Raw genomic sequence first — 16,279 nt, 5'->3', positions numbered from 1 at the left:
TACTGTTAAAAATATTTTCGGATCCAAGTTTATGCGACAAGATGCTTCTCCATTTTATTTGTCATTCAGAGTAAATTATTCCGCCCAATTATATCAACCATAACTTATCTTGCACTTAAATTTTGGCAATTTGTGTACTGATTATATGAAATTGTACGTCATTAAAAATATACGTCGCTGAACTTGCCACGGCAAGTTTTCTGTATACGTTATGCGGTATGTCCGGCACCCGATATAATAAAAACATTTCGCATTGTTAAAACTTTTGTTAGTTTATAGCTTACTAAAATACGTATTAAAACTTCATTCAAGTATGTGTCTGATGAACCAAGTTCTTTTAAGTTCGATTCAGTGTTTAAGTTACTTGTCTGTCTCAAAGGTAAAAACTCCCCACATACATTGTAACGTGATACCATCCTGGGCCAACAAATCATAACTATACAAAATGCACTAAAGTCATTGTAGCTACCGATAGTTACTAAGGTTAACATAGCATTTTGGTTCAATTTTTTATGATGAAGATTTTTACCAGAAGGTGATTGCATCAGATAATGACTATCATGAGTTTCTATACCACTCTATGTACGTCTATAGCATTCGATATTAGCCTACATGCCAATTTTTGTGTGTCAACACTGAAATGAACTGAAATCATAACTGTATACTAAATAGTTTTTGATTGTAGTCGTATCGAAATAGACTATATTTAGCCATTCTTTGCTAATGATGTCACATTTACGTTTGACCACCTTGGTATTTTTATTTTTCTTTAAAAATTATTGTCACGAAACACATTTTTCAAGTTATGAAATTTTAAACTTATAGAAGTTTGAAAATCTTCACAGTTGTTTCATTTATTTTTAATTTAGTTGATGCGCACCAGACCTTTTCCTCATAATATGAAATTTAAAAGTTTCAGCTGGTTGACAAATTTTGGAAACTTTGACAGTTATCTTTACTTTCTTTGCTAATTTACTTCAACTACACCAAACACTTATCTCATGAAATATAGTTTGAATGTTAGAATGGCAAATATTGTTATATGTTAAAATACAATTCAGTCTCCTGTTGAAAGACTTTTTCATTACACGGGCAACATCGGGTAGTGTAGCTAGCATTTGCATATAACAGACACAGTCACTGGCAAACACTACTCTGCCATCTCAGAAAAAGTGCCACCCTTTTATATGGTTGCTCTACAAAAACAAGTTTTACAAAACATATAATGGTCAAACTCGTGATGAAAATTACACAAGTTATGGTAAGACATTATTCAATACGCAATGATATAATAAGTAGCTAAATATAGATATACGTACATGACAGCTACTACTGCTGAAGATCATCAAAATAAACTGTAAGTTTTAAAATGTAGCCAATAATGTCCGTGTGCTACGGCCACCACAAGTGTAAATTATTTTTGCGTCAGTTCTTTGTCGTTGGGCATTCGTTTCCAACATTTTCTTCTGGTTCGATTGCAGTTATTTTGTTTACGCAAATTTTTTAACTCATTAGTTTGTTTTACTATCAATTATAGTAACAAAATTCATGCACAGTAAGGCCATATGATACAATTGAAACATTCCGTCTTACTTGACAAAATAATACGGTAACAATCGCTATTTTAAAAAGAGATAGAGTATCGTGTTTGTGTACTGAAATAGAATGAAATGAAGCACTGCTCTATTGTCTAACTTTGGAATTTGGTATTAACATTCAATTCCTAATTACAGTAAGTGGAGATGCTGAAAAATGTAGAAATAACACATTTTAACAGGAAGCTATATTGTCTAAGGATAATGTGGGTCTATAATAAAATACCCGCTTCCTAATTGGTTGCAATGGTTTAATTTATTTACTGTAGCAAAATAGCTTAAACTAACAATAATATTTTCTGTTGAATCCTTGAAGGTACTTGTAAGGCTTTAGGATAAAAGAACTAGTACAATAATTTCTACAATCAAGAATAATGTGTGACTAATATACAGTTACTCCAGTTTTAATAAGATATGCCGAGTCATGTTTATGTGAAGTAATCTGTTATGGTATTATACCACTTCACAATATTTTATATATTGTAATTTATTATAATAAAGCATTACATTAAACAATGTATTTTAATGTAAATCAGCAAAATTTAGGTCATTTGAAGCACCAGCTCTCATGCAACAGGCTAAAATGTATGCTGTTATTACCAAATATGTAGTTTAATCTTTATCAGTTACATTTAGACTAATGCTTCAAAAACCAGAATACGATTGTCTTTATTGATTTCCTGCAGGACATCCACATATCGAAGTTGGAAAGGAAATAAACCCTTCCTTTCTAGAATGCACAGGTGGGTTTGATGTGGACCTGGACTCCGGAAACCTAGTGATGTCCACCAGATCTACAGAAGATCTAAATCATCATTCATCTCGTAATAGAAAACAGCCAGAAGGGTGTGGTAATTGGATCTATTCGACAGCAAAGGAATGCAATGACCTAACTACAGACCAGATGACCCGAGATCCTAGTCCAGACCGCCGGACTACTCTATTAGGACAGCCTCCAGCTGGTTACCCATAATCAGGCCATGCCGCGATAACTTCAGGAAGAAAGGAAACAGTTCCGAAAGGTCGCCCGCAGTACCGGAACAAGAATACGCCAGCTACTGACAACAAACTATTGATTGATCAAGAAATTAGCCGCCTTGAACATTGTATTAATCAGCTTGAGACGTGGGTCCAGCTGGTTGCTCCACCCTTTTTGTATTAGTTGGACACAGTCTCTAATGGACAGGTGGGTGTGGTGGACGCTGGGCCATGACATTGTAATTTGTGTAGATATTTTTATATGTTATATATTGCATGCTGCGTTGTTCTTTTTATTATATCGCTATTAATTTGTTCATATATTATATCGCTATTATGTCTTTGTTTATTGCTGTATTATAATCATGCCAACAGATCGGTTTATTACTAATCTTATACGGTTTTTGCTCGGTTCCGTTAGCTAGAACGGGCGAGTTTATTGTATATGAAGGAGCGCGCTCACTCAGTTGGGCAGAGCAAATAGCTCTACGCTTCTCGGCTAATGTAGTTTACTTCTATAATAAAAACTGGAACAAAATCACACATTTTATTTTCTTATGAAATTGTTTAGATCGTGACAAGTAAAGGCCAGCAACTTCCTTTACACAGGGTTATTATTTATAGCTACATTATTATTAATTATTTTAATAAGAACAACACCAAATAAAAATATCGCCTACGCTTAGGTTAAAACTGCTTTTCGGTGAAGGTTTATTGTTCATATTCAAAAAAATATTTATTATTAGTGTTTCAACAATAATAATAAATATGGTAGAATTGTAATAAATGATGGCGATCAGTCACAATAAGTTATAATTTTTTATTCAAACAATTGTTACAGCAAATTTAAAATATGCCATTTCAAGTAGTCGTTTAAGAAAAATGCCACCTAAATCGAAAAAAGGCAAAAGTTACCAAAAGCTTTGCAAAGTACAAAAATAATAACCGAAAAACAAAAGCCAGTAGGTTGTAATTATTATTGCAATATGACTGAAGAAAGAGACAAGTTGTGAGATGAAGTATTCCGGCAAGTCAGTAAACATAGGGTGTCACAACATGCTGTGCTGCTAAGTTCAATATAATGTCTTATGACTATCATGTTGCCGTTTGTTGCATGCAATTACATTCCGATGAGGCGTTACAAAATTGTCAAAATATTATGTACTGATAACAGTTTTTAATATTTGTCTAAGTTTTCGGTAAATAAGAGATTGTATTACGGCATAATACAGTCTAAAATAATTTTGAAAATTTTACCAATTTTTGCGCAAGATTCCCATGATAATAATTTTTACCTATTAATAAATGCTTTTAAGAGTCCTACACTCAGTGGAAACAAGAGGAAGCAACTAGCGTCAGAATTACAAATATCTAACCAAACGTTCACAAATTGACTAAATTAAATTGACAGTCGATTACCTTAGAAAACAATTTTTTTCTTCACAGAAGGAGCTATTTTGCCAGTTCGAAATATTTATTGGTTAAGTGAGAATAGCCCGTCAAAAGTGCTATCATACACAAAAAAAAATACAGAACCTAACAAAAAAAGTTTTTTAAGGATTCAATTTACTTAAATTTTAATAAATTTTAGATGTATCCTCAGCTTTTAATGATACCAAACTACTGGTTACAAATTTAGCAAAAAATATTATTTCACAGCTAATTCTAACTGCATTATTAGTTTTTGTACTTTGAAAACCGTCTGAAAAAAAAATTTAATTTTACATAATTACCTACTTGTACTTTTGATTGTTGTATAATTTTATTTTGTGACTTACCAGGAGGGTTCTTAAACATTTTAAATCTAGGTTTACCATTTTTCACTGCTTTGCAGCAATGCATTACCTCTTCCTGGTCCTTGTTTATTTTCTTTTTTGTGTTTATTTTTAACCACGGCACATTTTTATAAAGTTTCATCAGTTTTCAATGACAGTATTGAGTGTCAACAACATGGTTGCTGATGTTTCTATATATCAATATTGTTCGAACTAATACTTCTTTCATAGTCAGTTAAAATATTTATTTTAACTGACAATTTTAACTGGCAACAAACTTCACATTACAGCTGTTCGGTATCAAAAGGTTCACTACATGTATGTCTTACTCTGCTGTGTTGTAGGTGCAAAATATGTGGAAAAGTAATTGAAAGCTATTAAAAGTTCAAAAATGAACTGTTAATCACAGTAGTCACTAAAAAATTGTAGTTTTAATCTCTTTATTTGATGATGTACTAAAACATTGAGTTTATTCTTTTGACACATGTTGTTATCACATGAAATTCAAGGCTAATAAATGGTTCAATATAAAACGTCTCGTAGCAATTTTTATAATTCTCTTGTCAATTGTGGTACTTTGTGAGGAAATATCTAGATCTAAAAACAAAACTGTTCTATAACAATTCATTTCGCTAAATTTTAATTTATTCATATTTCAAACATTTGTAATGTATCATCGGTTGTTTATGTGACAATTTGTGACACAGCTATATGTCACTATTTTTGCAAACTTACAAAAATTTTGGTAGAAGAAATCATCACAAATTGCGGAGTAGCCACATTAGATGACTACAGCGCATGAACTGGAAAATATTGTAAAATTTTATGGGAGCGTAACATCAATGGTGAGAAAAAATCAATGTTTTTACTTATCCAGAGCTAGGTATGCGTTAGGCTGGTTTTTTCACCATGGTCAGGCCTACAAATAACCCATAGAAAATACTCATAAATAACAGTGTATCAAAGCAGATACACAACCAATCACTACAGCAAAATGAGTTGAAAAAGTCATTACGGATCTTTCAAGTGGATTTGAATATGCAAAATTCATTAAATACAACAGGGAAGGTAAAAAAGATACATTAAATACAGCTGCCAAAGATAAACAAAAAAACTTGATGCAATTAAGATGTGATCAATGAATTTAAAGATAAAGCAAGTTGAGTTGCTCAATATTAGGATTATATAGTATAAATAACTCTATGTTCAACTGCACAAAACTTTGAAAATTTACATCAAATTTTCACTTAAATTGTTAACACTAGAATACATGTAGAAGTCACACTCACTTTCTATATGTTGGGACTTTTTAACATCAAAATAAATAACACTAATGTTTCTGTATCTATAGGAATTGGTATTAGTAGGGCTAAGGATGCCAGCTGTGCTAGAGCTCCCTATACTTTATGCAAGCTATAGGTATGTGTTGGAACATTCCGTACAACATTCCGTCAATCGTAAAGTTATCAATAGATTTGACTAGACTAAAAAGATTGTGACTTTGGTTGCATCTAATCATCTCCCATCAGAATTCAGAGCTAATACTTGAAAATAGCTAACAAGGAAGGTACCTCTGGAATAATACTGTGTCGCTTATTTTTAGCTGTTGTGTAGCGATCTGCTGCTGTCATGGGAAGACTGCTATTGCTTAGATACAACTTCTTCTTCCTGTTTTCATCAGTTATAATAAGATGCATCGTATCTGGTAAGTTTACACTTTATATGCAATGCTATTAATATCAAGGGTAGAATACGTTCAATTCAAAAGCTTAGAAAAAGCTTTTCTTAGATCAGTCTTGCTAGTTCTATAAATTTTTATTACTTACCAAGAATCATAGCCAAAGTAGCAACTAATGAATCCATGCTATAATTCAGTGCTAAAAGTTATTGTACAGGTGAACTTATATTGTTTGGTTGCTTCACATAATACCTTTTTATTCTTTTGTGGTTGTAGGAAATGAAGTTAGGTTGTCTGTAGATTCTCCAGGTTATCCTTCATTCTACAAAGATGAGTCGATAACCGTAACATGTACCGCTAGTGGAGATACAGATGCTGCTAGTGTCTACCTGGTTAATGGTGTCAATACAGCAGGTGATAGGACTGCTTGTAGATTAGACGACGTTGATAATATATGGGCATCTAGTATTTTTGCGAACACACCAGGATTTTCTACAATAGATGTGGCTTACTGTGAAACTGCTGCAGCTGATTCTCCTCCATTCGTCCTTTCCGTAACAGGATCCATATCAGATGTATTGCGTAGTGCTAACTTTGTGTGTTTCGCTGATTTCCAGACTGATATTACACTTCGTGTGAACTCTACATCATTTTCTATCCCAGAGGTTCTGGGTAAGTTCATAGTACTGCTATGCAGTGAAATTCCTTTTCAGCTCATTTCATCATGATAGTAGAACATGTCACTTCACACCTGGCTGTTTATGTCTATACTGTTGCATGTTAGGTAAACAAATTTTGTAAGAAGCTATTGTAAATCATTTACCTTCTTTGACTCCCAAAAATAAAAAAACTATTGAACCTATGAAAGTTTTTCGTAGTTGTTTATGTGACATTTATTGCTGTTTTAATTATAGAGTGGGGTCAGGCTTGTCACTGCGCAACAGGTTAAACAAAATTTACAGCAGGTACCAATCATTTTCAATACATTGAGACGAGCTGGTTGTTCTCTGCTCTTGTTATTTTACAACACAAATTTTGCATTATCACTCATTCTGATCTTGCTTTATTCTGACAAACCTTTCTTAATAAATATGGTATGGGCTTGATGATGCACAGCCTCCAATGCTTGGTAATTATAAAAACAGACAATTATTTTTTCTGACTAAAACTAGATAAACTTTGAACTAAGCTTATATGCATATGGTACAGTCTTTTTATAGTTTTACAAAAGCTTGAAGTTTTTCAATAGTTTTGAAATTATTTTAGGTGCAAAATCAAATACTTGCTTTGAATATCATTTTAAGGTAATAATTGTAGGTAGAAGCTTGGCAGTATAATTATTCAGATATATTATTATGAAATGAATTTTCAGTGCACTCACACTCAAATGACCTCATGCTCTAATAAATTTCAAATTCCGCTGAACTTCATATATTCTGACCACAAGTTCCTTCATATATTCAAATCTCAAGTTGTTTACTGATATTTTTTTATGTTTCGTGCATATTTTGACAGTGAAAGTTGAGTATAATTGTGTTGATGAGCTAATATAAAGTGAATGCTATAGTTAAATGCAATTAAAAGAATCTTTAGCGTGTTGATTATTTTTCTATTACTACATGTAGGAAAACATCTCTGAGGTGTTAATACCATTCATTTAATCGTTCCGATTGACAGCACACTAAGTTTTTGTGTTTCATCCCACCAATGTAAATATGTTTTTCTTCTGAATGAAGTTTGTTCCACAAAGTTTGCTGATTCTGAAAAGATTCACATGTGCAGCAAGTGTTAAAAGTAGCTACATTAGCTGCTCATTTATTTCATACAAAAATCCAGTTTTTTAAATAACATACTAAACTGCATTTTATGTGTTTTTGACATGTTTAGTGTTGCTTAACTTTTCTAAACTGTTCACTTTCAATTTATAAACATCAGTAAACTTAAAAAAAGTGTACTTCTAAACATTGAATATTTATATATAGAGTTTTATATATATATACATAAATATTGTATATATCAGGTATATATAATTTTTTTTCAAAGTTTGTCCTCATCTGCCATCACTGCCAGCTGAGAAGTCTGCCTGTGTAGTTATAACTTTTAAACTCTTGAAATAAAAAGCTCGCTTTGGGCTGTTGCAATTGCAATTGTCTGAACTTCCATTTTTCCAGCTATAGTGGCAAAGTTTAATGATGAAAGATCTGCTGCCAACTGGATTTGAACTCACAACATTTAGCTTTGCAAACATCTACTTATCCAATACACTGCACCGTCCAATTTTCTGCACCACGGAATAAATCTTATTATTTTTGTTTCTGGCTAAAGTTAGCTTTCCCTTTTTGCCCAATCCAAGCAAATTCATAGACCCATTGACAGTATCAAGTACAAAAAGAGAATATACTATCTGACTTTCTTGTGCAAACAGATGTTTTCAAAAATGCCAATAAATAGCTTACGTAATTCCTGGTGTAAATATTTCATTCCTAATTTTCCAAGCTATTCCTTTCATTTATGTAGAGCATTCCCATATAAAACTATGGTAATTTTATTGGTTGCCAGCATTTGGTAGTTGAAGTGACCCTTAGTGATTGATGTAAAACCACTGTGTTTGTGGCATGTTTATTTGAGAATTCTCCTTTTTAACTTGGTTTATGTAAAAACCTCCTTTTTCTTGTAGTTAAACCTGAGAGTCTTGAGATAAATGGACCAGATCAGATAGTCGAGGACAATGAGTTTACATTCAGCTGCACAAGTACTGGAGGAACTCCTGACTCCCTGCTACGATACGGTTTGTGTTTAACTAAAACAAGTCTACAATGTTTTAATAACTGGCGTGATCCAAGCATGTTATAATGTTTGTACATTGAGGCCATCTTTCATAGTCGCACTCAATTTCATAGCAATTTTTGATCTGTTTCCTTCGTTGTCTTCTTGTGTGAACCTTTTTTGGTTTCCTAAAAACAAATGTTGTTACAACTTGCGCTCTATTTATTCACCACAAACAGGAAATCATGTATTTGTTGCTGTTATTGTATTTTACCATGCTATTAGAGCATGTAATATATTTTGTATAAGAAATATTTTATGCACATTGGAACCTCTACATACAAAATAACTTTGTTTTAGAACCTGTATCAGAAGTAGAAAATTGTGTAAATAGAAAGCCGAATTGATATATAGACATGTTCTGATTTATTTCAAGCTTCCTTAAAAGTGATTCATAAACTTTATATCCATGCAAAGTTTCAAGTTTTAAACCAAAAACTAAATTAGTTATAATACTACATAATAAATATAAAAAGTACATAAAAAGAAGAGAAATAACAGAAAAATCTTGAATAGTAACCATGAAACCATAAAACCACAAACCTTCGGGCCTGAGGCTAAGCTTTGGGCTAAAAGTCAGCCTCAGGTTACAGGTTTAGTCTTAGGCATTAACTCTCTGAACTTTGCTTGTATTCAGGCATAGTATAAAGCTTATCAGAGGACCTAACAGCTAAAATACCGGCAGCCACATGGCATGGTTTAATAAGGATGTTTTAAAGAGACAGTGTAAACCAATCAAATAATTGTTGCACAGAATGTTAAACCAACAATTTTTTCCATCTTTCAAATCTTTTTCAAGTATTTTTATGGACTTCTTTTGTTATGATGCGAACTTTACTGGGACATTGTCACGATAAAAATGTTTGTTAGTATATCGTAGAGGAATGTGATGCATATGAACAATTATAGGATATTTACTACAATTTTGGAGACTATTTTGAGTCATAAAAAATGCTGAGCATGTGCTTAATACATGTAATGTTACTGCAATGATTTTTAAAGATTTGTGAATTCAAACAAATTTGTATGGTTAAAATTGGTTAAAAACACATCTTTTTTCTTTTCAAAATTTGATATTGTTGGAAGAACTTTCCAAGGATACCAACACATATTGACAAAGACAACCATGGTTCAAAGGGTCCAGGTTCAACCTGAGGCTAGGTAAATCTTTAGCTTCAGCCTTCCGCTTGAGCCTTAGCTTCAAGCTGGTCCTTCAGACATAGGCTTAGGGCTTAGACATCAGCCACAGATAGTAGGCTTAGCCTGAGACATACCTTGTTCTCAGAAATTAATATTAGGTCATAGCCTAAGCCTTGTTCTTAGCCTTAGGCCTTATCTTTCCTATGTCTTACGTGTTATACATGTATATACATATATTTATCCATCTATTTACGCGCATCTATGTGCGCATCTATTTGTACATGTACACGTACATGTATAGGTACAACTATACGTACATGTATAGGTACATACATACATGTGCCATGCCATTAATACCAATACACACATGTGCATTTTTGTATTGGTGTCCAGCTATAGCTATTAAATTACGTGTTCTGATGGATTTGAACTCACGACAAATTATTTTGCAAGTTTAATATCCAAGCACTATACAACTGAGCTATATAAGACATTTTGATCGATGACTTTATCATATACCATATACCGTATGCACCCGCTAAATGACGTATTATTTGAAACTATGAGTTCTAGCAAATATGTGGTTGCGTCAAATTTAAGTTGATCTTAAAAGAAAGCATTTTTCTTTCTCTATCAGTTGATATGTTGTTTGTTATGTTAGGCAATCTCATTGCCAAAATATTTGACAATTAAAATCGAAAAAATCTGCTCGGCGTAAAAACGCTCAGGCCAAAAGAACATGCCCAGACTTGCCTAAAATGATGTCACGCGGTATTTATCTGTCAATATATATTGTATTCAAATCAACTATTTGCGATAAAAGTCTAGTCCTACGCGGCTCTATTGGCAGATATCTTATTTTGTATTTGTTCATGTTGGCTAAAATAAAATTTTAAATCCAGCTACAGATGCATTATTATGAATGTTTTAAAGGCCTCAAGTAACGAAAATTGAAAATTTGTCTTACTCACTTTCTCCAAATGCTGTGTAAACATTTGAGTACCGACTACCAATTCTAACGGTCTATGGTAATTCTGTCAAGCAAACTATGTAGTATAAGGTCTTTGTATCAGCACAGTTCTGCCGCTAACCACGCTATCAATATACAGCCTCTCAAAAGCCCCGCCCACATTATGTCTGTCGCCTATTTTTGGGGCGGGGCTGTATATCATTGCCCATACTGAAAACTAGCTTCTTACTACCGTAAGTAAAAACCCAAGTTGCGTCTTTGAAAAGAATATACATAGGGATAGAGTTTTAAGGATGAGAAGTCTGCTGCAAACTGGATTTGAACTCACATTCTCCAGTTCTGCGGACATCCATACACCGTATCCAATTCACTACAATATTCTGCTAATCATGTTTTGCTTTATCTTCAAAAATATAATTTTAATATATAATTTTTACAAGCAAAAAGATTTTCATCTCGGCATAAAACTTTTATTAAAAATATTCATCAAGTCGTGGCCACTCACATAGTTTTAGGTGATACAATAAAACAAATTCATCTACTCCAACAAACTCAAACAAAACATTATGGTTTATGCAGCACACATTCAAGTCTCTCTTTTCCCTTTATGGCAGTTTCCACACTGACAAAGCTGCTTCGGCTGGTGAGACAACATAAACATCCTGCAATCAGTAAAGCAAATGCAATAAATGTGTCATTCATAGATATGTCATTCTAAAGCGTATATACTGAAAGCTTTCAAATTGGGAGTTTGATAGATTGTGAGTGTAATTTTAAAAACGAATAAATGTTTAACAAAGGCACAAGTACGCTGAGCCAACGATGCAAAGCTTTGGTTCTGGAAGTTAAAGATTTGCATTGATCAATCAATTTTCTTCACTTTCTGCAAGTGAAAAGTGAATATCTAAAGTCAAATCATAAATCTAATTTACTAGATAAAACTGCCACAGAAAATTTGAAGCAAATCTAGCTAGGTGATCCGATAAAAAATATAAAACGATTATTAGTGATAGCAAAAAGTAATAATGTTATTAATTAGTGCCTGTATTAATGAGTACTAAAATATTACCTTTAGTATATTCATCAATCTAAGCCATTGTATTGCTAGATGCTAAAGATTAAAAGGAAGCCGTCAAGAAATCACTGTACATACGTATCTCGCATGTGCAGGAAATTAAATTTTAGCCTCAAACAGGGAAATATAATCTGAATGTAAACTCAACAGGAAACTCTATAGGAGACTCACAGTAAAAGATAAATTTACCTCCATTCTCCGATCTTCTTCTGTAGAACTTTAACTACCTGATGCCAAAAAAACTTGGAGTCACCGTCGCAGCAATTTTTACAATTACGTATGTTGTTCGCCAATAAAACGTGTCGATTGAGTAATTCATTAGAGTAACAATGTTAATTAATTTAGTAAATATCGATGTCCATTCGATTTAATAATAGAGTAAAATCCCTAAATTTGAGATCACAGACAATGCGTTTTACTAGTAATAACATTTATTACGACCTATATAAAGATTTCGAGCTGATGATTGCCTAAGGAAGCGACCTCATACTTTTCGCTCGTGGTCTCTTTTCAGATGTATTGCTTGTGACGTCACGGAAGAAGCACCCGCTGGAACTTGAGCTTTTTAAAATAGGGCCTCATTCAAACGCATATATCTCTGGACAAGGTTTCTCTACAAAGACAAAATTAGCATCAAATTGTAGCTGATGTTTTAGCCTTTTATGGGTCTTAATTTCATTATATTGAATGTTTTGACGCAACCACATCTTTAACTCTATGAAACACAATGCTTTTTCGTGTTATCTTTAATTTCTAATTTCTGTTTTTCATAGGGTTCAATTGCTATATCACGGTCAAAGCCAATTCTTGTTACGCCAAAAATTGTATTATTTGGGTAGGATAATTTTGACATTCTCTCTCTGTTTGATCAGACAAACACAGTACGATATCTCCTTTTTACATTTATACCAAATAGAGAGGTGCCAGTATTGAAAGGTGCCAGTATCGAAAGGTACCAGTATCGAGAAGTACTAGTATTATATATTTGTATTGAAAAGTTTAGGTGAATAGCTTCTGGTGGAAAAATAACCCTTTTTAACCTTAGATACCGACTAAATAAATGATATTATTAATTCAACACATTCAGGATTTTTATTTAGTTTTCTTCGTTCATATTAATTGTTTCGTCACCAAATTATATTTTATTGTGATCGTAGCAAAACAATCTTAATTCAGCTATTACTTGCTAATACTTTCACATCTACATTTAAAGCTTTGTAATGTTGTTTTATTTATTTTTAATTTATTTGTCTTTATTTTAATTTATTTTCTCACGATAGTAAGTTTGAAAGGTACAGTTTGTTGACAAAGTCTGTACCCTATCTAAACCCTTACAGTAGTTTTTTTTCCTATTAATTTATTTCAACTACATGAAATACTTTTCTCATGATATTTGGTTTTAAAGCTAGATTGCAAAATGTTGTTATATATTAAATACAAACAAACGTTGTTATTTGTCATGTGTAAATATAAATAAATTTTCTGTTCCAAGACTTTTATTACCCGGGAAACATTGTGTAAAACAGATAGTATACATAAATTTTAGTGTATATGTCTGTCAATCTGTATTTTGGTGTTTCCGGCTATAGTTATTAACACTTTATATTGAAAAGCTTGCATCATGCTGGATTTGAGCTCACAAAGACTCAACGATTGTACGTTCCAAGTGTGCCGTATTGTAATGTTACATTTTCTTGCAGATCAAGGCAACAAAATGCATTAAAGTTACCGGTACAGTGGGTAACTATATTTACAAAGGTTAACATATTTTAGTAGCTATTTTTAGATGATAATGATTTTGATTTTGACCAGGTGTTTGCATTAGATCATCACGACGGGTTTCTATACCACTTTAAACATCTAACAATATTTTCCCCTTTTGATGCAAACATTTAAACAAACGAAAATTATGTAATTATGTATCAAATAGTTTTCCATTGTAATCATAGCACAACAGACTATATTTAGCTATTACTTGCTAATGATTTCACCTTTATATTTAAAGGGAAAGTAAACACAATTTACTGATGAAGGCCAACATTTACCCTGTTTCTTTTGTGTAATTTACTACGTTTAGCAGAATGTAAATTATTTCTTACAGCAGATAAATACTAAGAATAATATTTTAAAAACAAACAATGCCTGTTCATTCACATATAACTGAGTACAGAGTCTTTTTTCAATTGCATATTTTGCAAAAATTGGGTAGATAACTCCATTGCGAAAATGAGTGGGAAACTAACTCGCCAGTAGGAACACTGAATCTTAATCATTCATCCAATCACAAGAAACGTAGCGTTTGACTTGAATCGTGATCTATTGTGAGGGACATCGCACGTCTCCCGCAATTGTGACAATCCGAAAACAAGTCCACATTCAGAACACGTCTTTGACCGTAGTTGCTAATACACATCTCGCTAAAATATTTCAACTTAAATTTATTTCTGGAGCTGTTATATTATGTTCACAATGCAATGGCTAAAAGACTCAGTGCTAAAACAGCCACTCTCTGTAGAAGCCACCCAATTGATGAAAAGGTTGAAGATGGGCAAAGATACAAATATATTTGCGGTGAACTATTCAATGAGTGCAAGCGAAACAGACAGTCAGATTCATCATTGTCATGTTCAACAACGATTAGTATAGCAACAACCACAAGCACTACTATTACTAAAGCTGCTTTAACTACAATTGTTTGGCCTACAACTACCTCTACTGACGTCTTACCAACTTCAGAGAAATTTTGCAAGTGTGGCAATCGTTCTGAATTGCCGACAATTATTGAAAAAGTATGTTGCTACACTGAAAATTTGGCTAATACAAACTTTCAGGATGATCAATATATTCCCGATATAAATAGCTGCATCCTGCAGTCTAATTTACTAATACATCAGACATTGGGGAAATTTGCCATACAACTCTCATGGTTCAAGCATTCGTTTTTATTTTCAAGGTATTATAAATCTGCAAAGTTTTTGTTTATTCAAATGTCAAGCAGCTGCAGAATATTTAACCATTTATACAATTTCAGTTTACTATTATACAACAAATGACTACATAATCTTATATGACAAACCAAGGGCATTATAAGTGATATATAAAATATTATATTAAACATCTCCATGTGCTTTGATATTTCTGAATATATTATTAGATTCAACATACAGCTTTCATGCCAACATTGTGTATAAATAAATAAAATTTTTATCACTCACGGATCAATTGGTTCATGAGAGCACTGAATGAACTTGTTGTGTCCTGGAAAGCTCCTGTGAATGTTAGCGACATGATTTGTATACTTGCATGGGATGATTGCTGAAAGTATAGAGGAAAAAATAAATGCCAACGCAAACAATAAAAAACTGAGGCCTAATTTAAATCTGCAATTTATTATTATATAATTAGATTGTAAATCTTAGGTTTTCTTTTGATGAAACAACGTTACAAAACCACGCAAATACTAAAAATATAATCATGCGAGCTAATCGCTTCTTTTGTTTTCTCGTTCAATTAACATAGTATCATGCATTACCAATCATATAAGACAATGTTAAAATTATGTGTTTACTTTCACTTTAAGAACAACCGCAGTTCTATTTTTCTTCTTAATCTATTTCAACAAAAAACCTCTGTTTTATGAAATTTAAAAGTTACAGTTGTTTGAAAAAGTTTGAAAACTTTTACAGTTGTTTTATTTTTTGTTCTCAATACATATAAACTGCAAAAAAAGCACGTTTCTCACAATATGACGTTTAGAAAAATAAATTTTCTATCCAAAAACTTTTTGTTACCCGGGCAACGCCGGTATGCGGCCGGTATATATATACCTTTCTCAAAGTATTTTTTATGTCGTACGTCTGTCTGTATCTTGAAAACAGCTATTGAAATTTTGAAAAAGAAAATCCATACCGATGAAAGATTTGATCTCGGACACTACCATTCGCCAGTCCGACGCCCTATCCATTAGGCCAAAAGGATTGAGTTGTTTACTTGCCAATATAAGTCGCTATATGAGAGCACATACCTGACGACTGCGCATACTACACTGAGTGACTGCATAAGTGATTGTCATTAGTTAGCTTACAAAAATTTTCCATTTACATTCTGCCGGGCTAATAGCAAGTGAGAGGAAACTCTCCTTACGTGTCATTGTTTATAAACTGTCTTTTAATAATTGGGCAATGCCAGACTGCATAGCTAGTATATATCTATATATATATATATATATATATATATGAAAAT

The 16,279-nt window shown here is 32.6% G+C and overlaps 1 protein-coding gene across 1 annotated transcript in view; it reads left to right on the top strand.

Annotated features, from left to right (window-relative positions):
* Positions 1–5,723: 5,723 nt before the first annotated feature.
* Positions 5,724–16,279, top strand: part of LOC137397448 (uncharacterized) — a 225,554-nt gene continuing 214,998 nt past the window's right edge. The window contains exons 1-2 of the mRNA XM_068083738.1: positions 5,724–5,805; positions 6,303–6,698. Of these exons, the coding sequence (XP_067939839.1) occupies positions 5,724–5,805; positions 6,303–6,698 (478 nt within the window). The remainder of the gene's footprint in view (positions 5,806–6,302; positions 6,699–16,279) is intronic.

This window comes from Watersipora subatra, chromosome 5 (genome assembly GCF_963576615.1).
Source record: "Watersipora subatra chromosome 5, tzWatSuba1.1, whole genome shotgun sequence".
Taxonomy (NCBI): domain Eukaryota; kingdom Metazoa; phylum Bryozoa; class Gymnolaemata; order Cheilostomatida; family Watersiporidae; genus Watersipora; species Watersipora subatra.
This window is presented reverse-complemented; position numbering and strand designations above follow the sequence as displayed.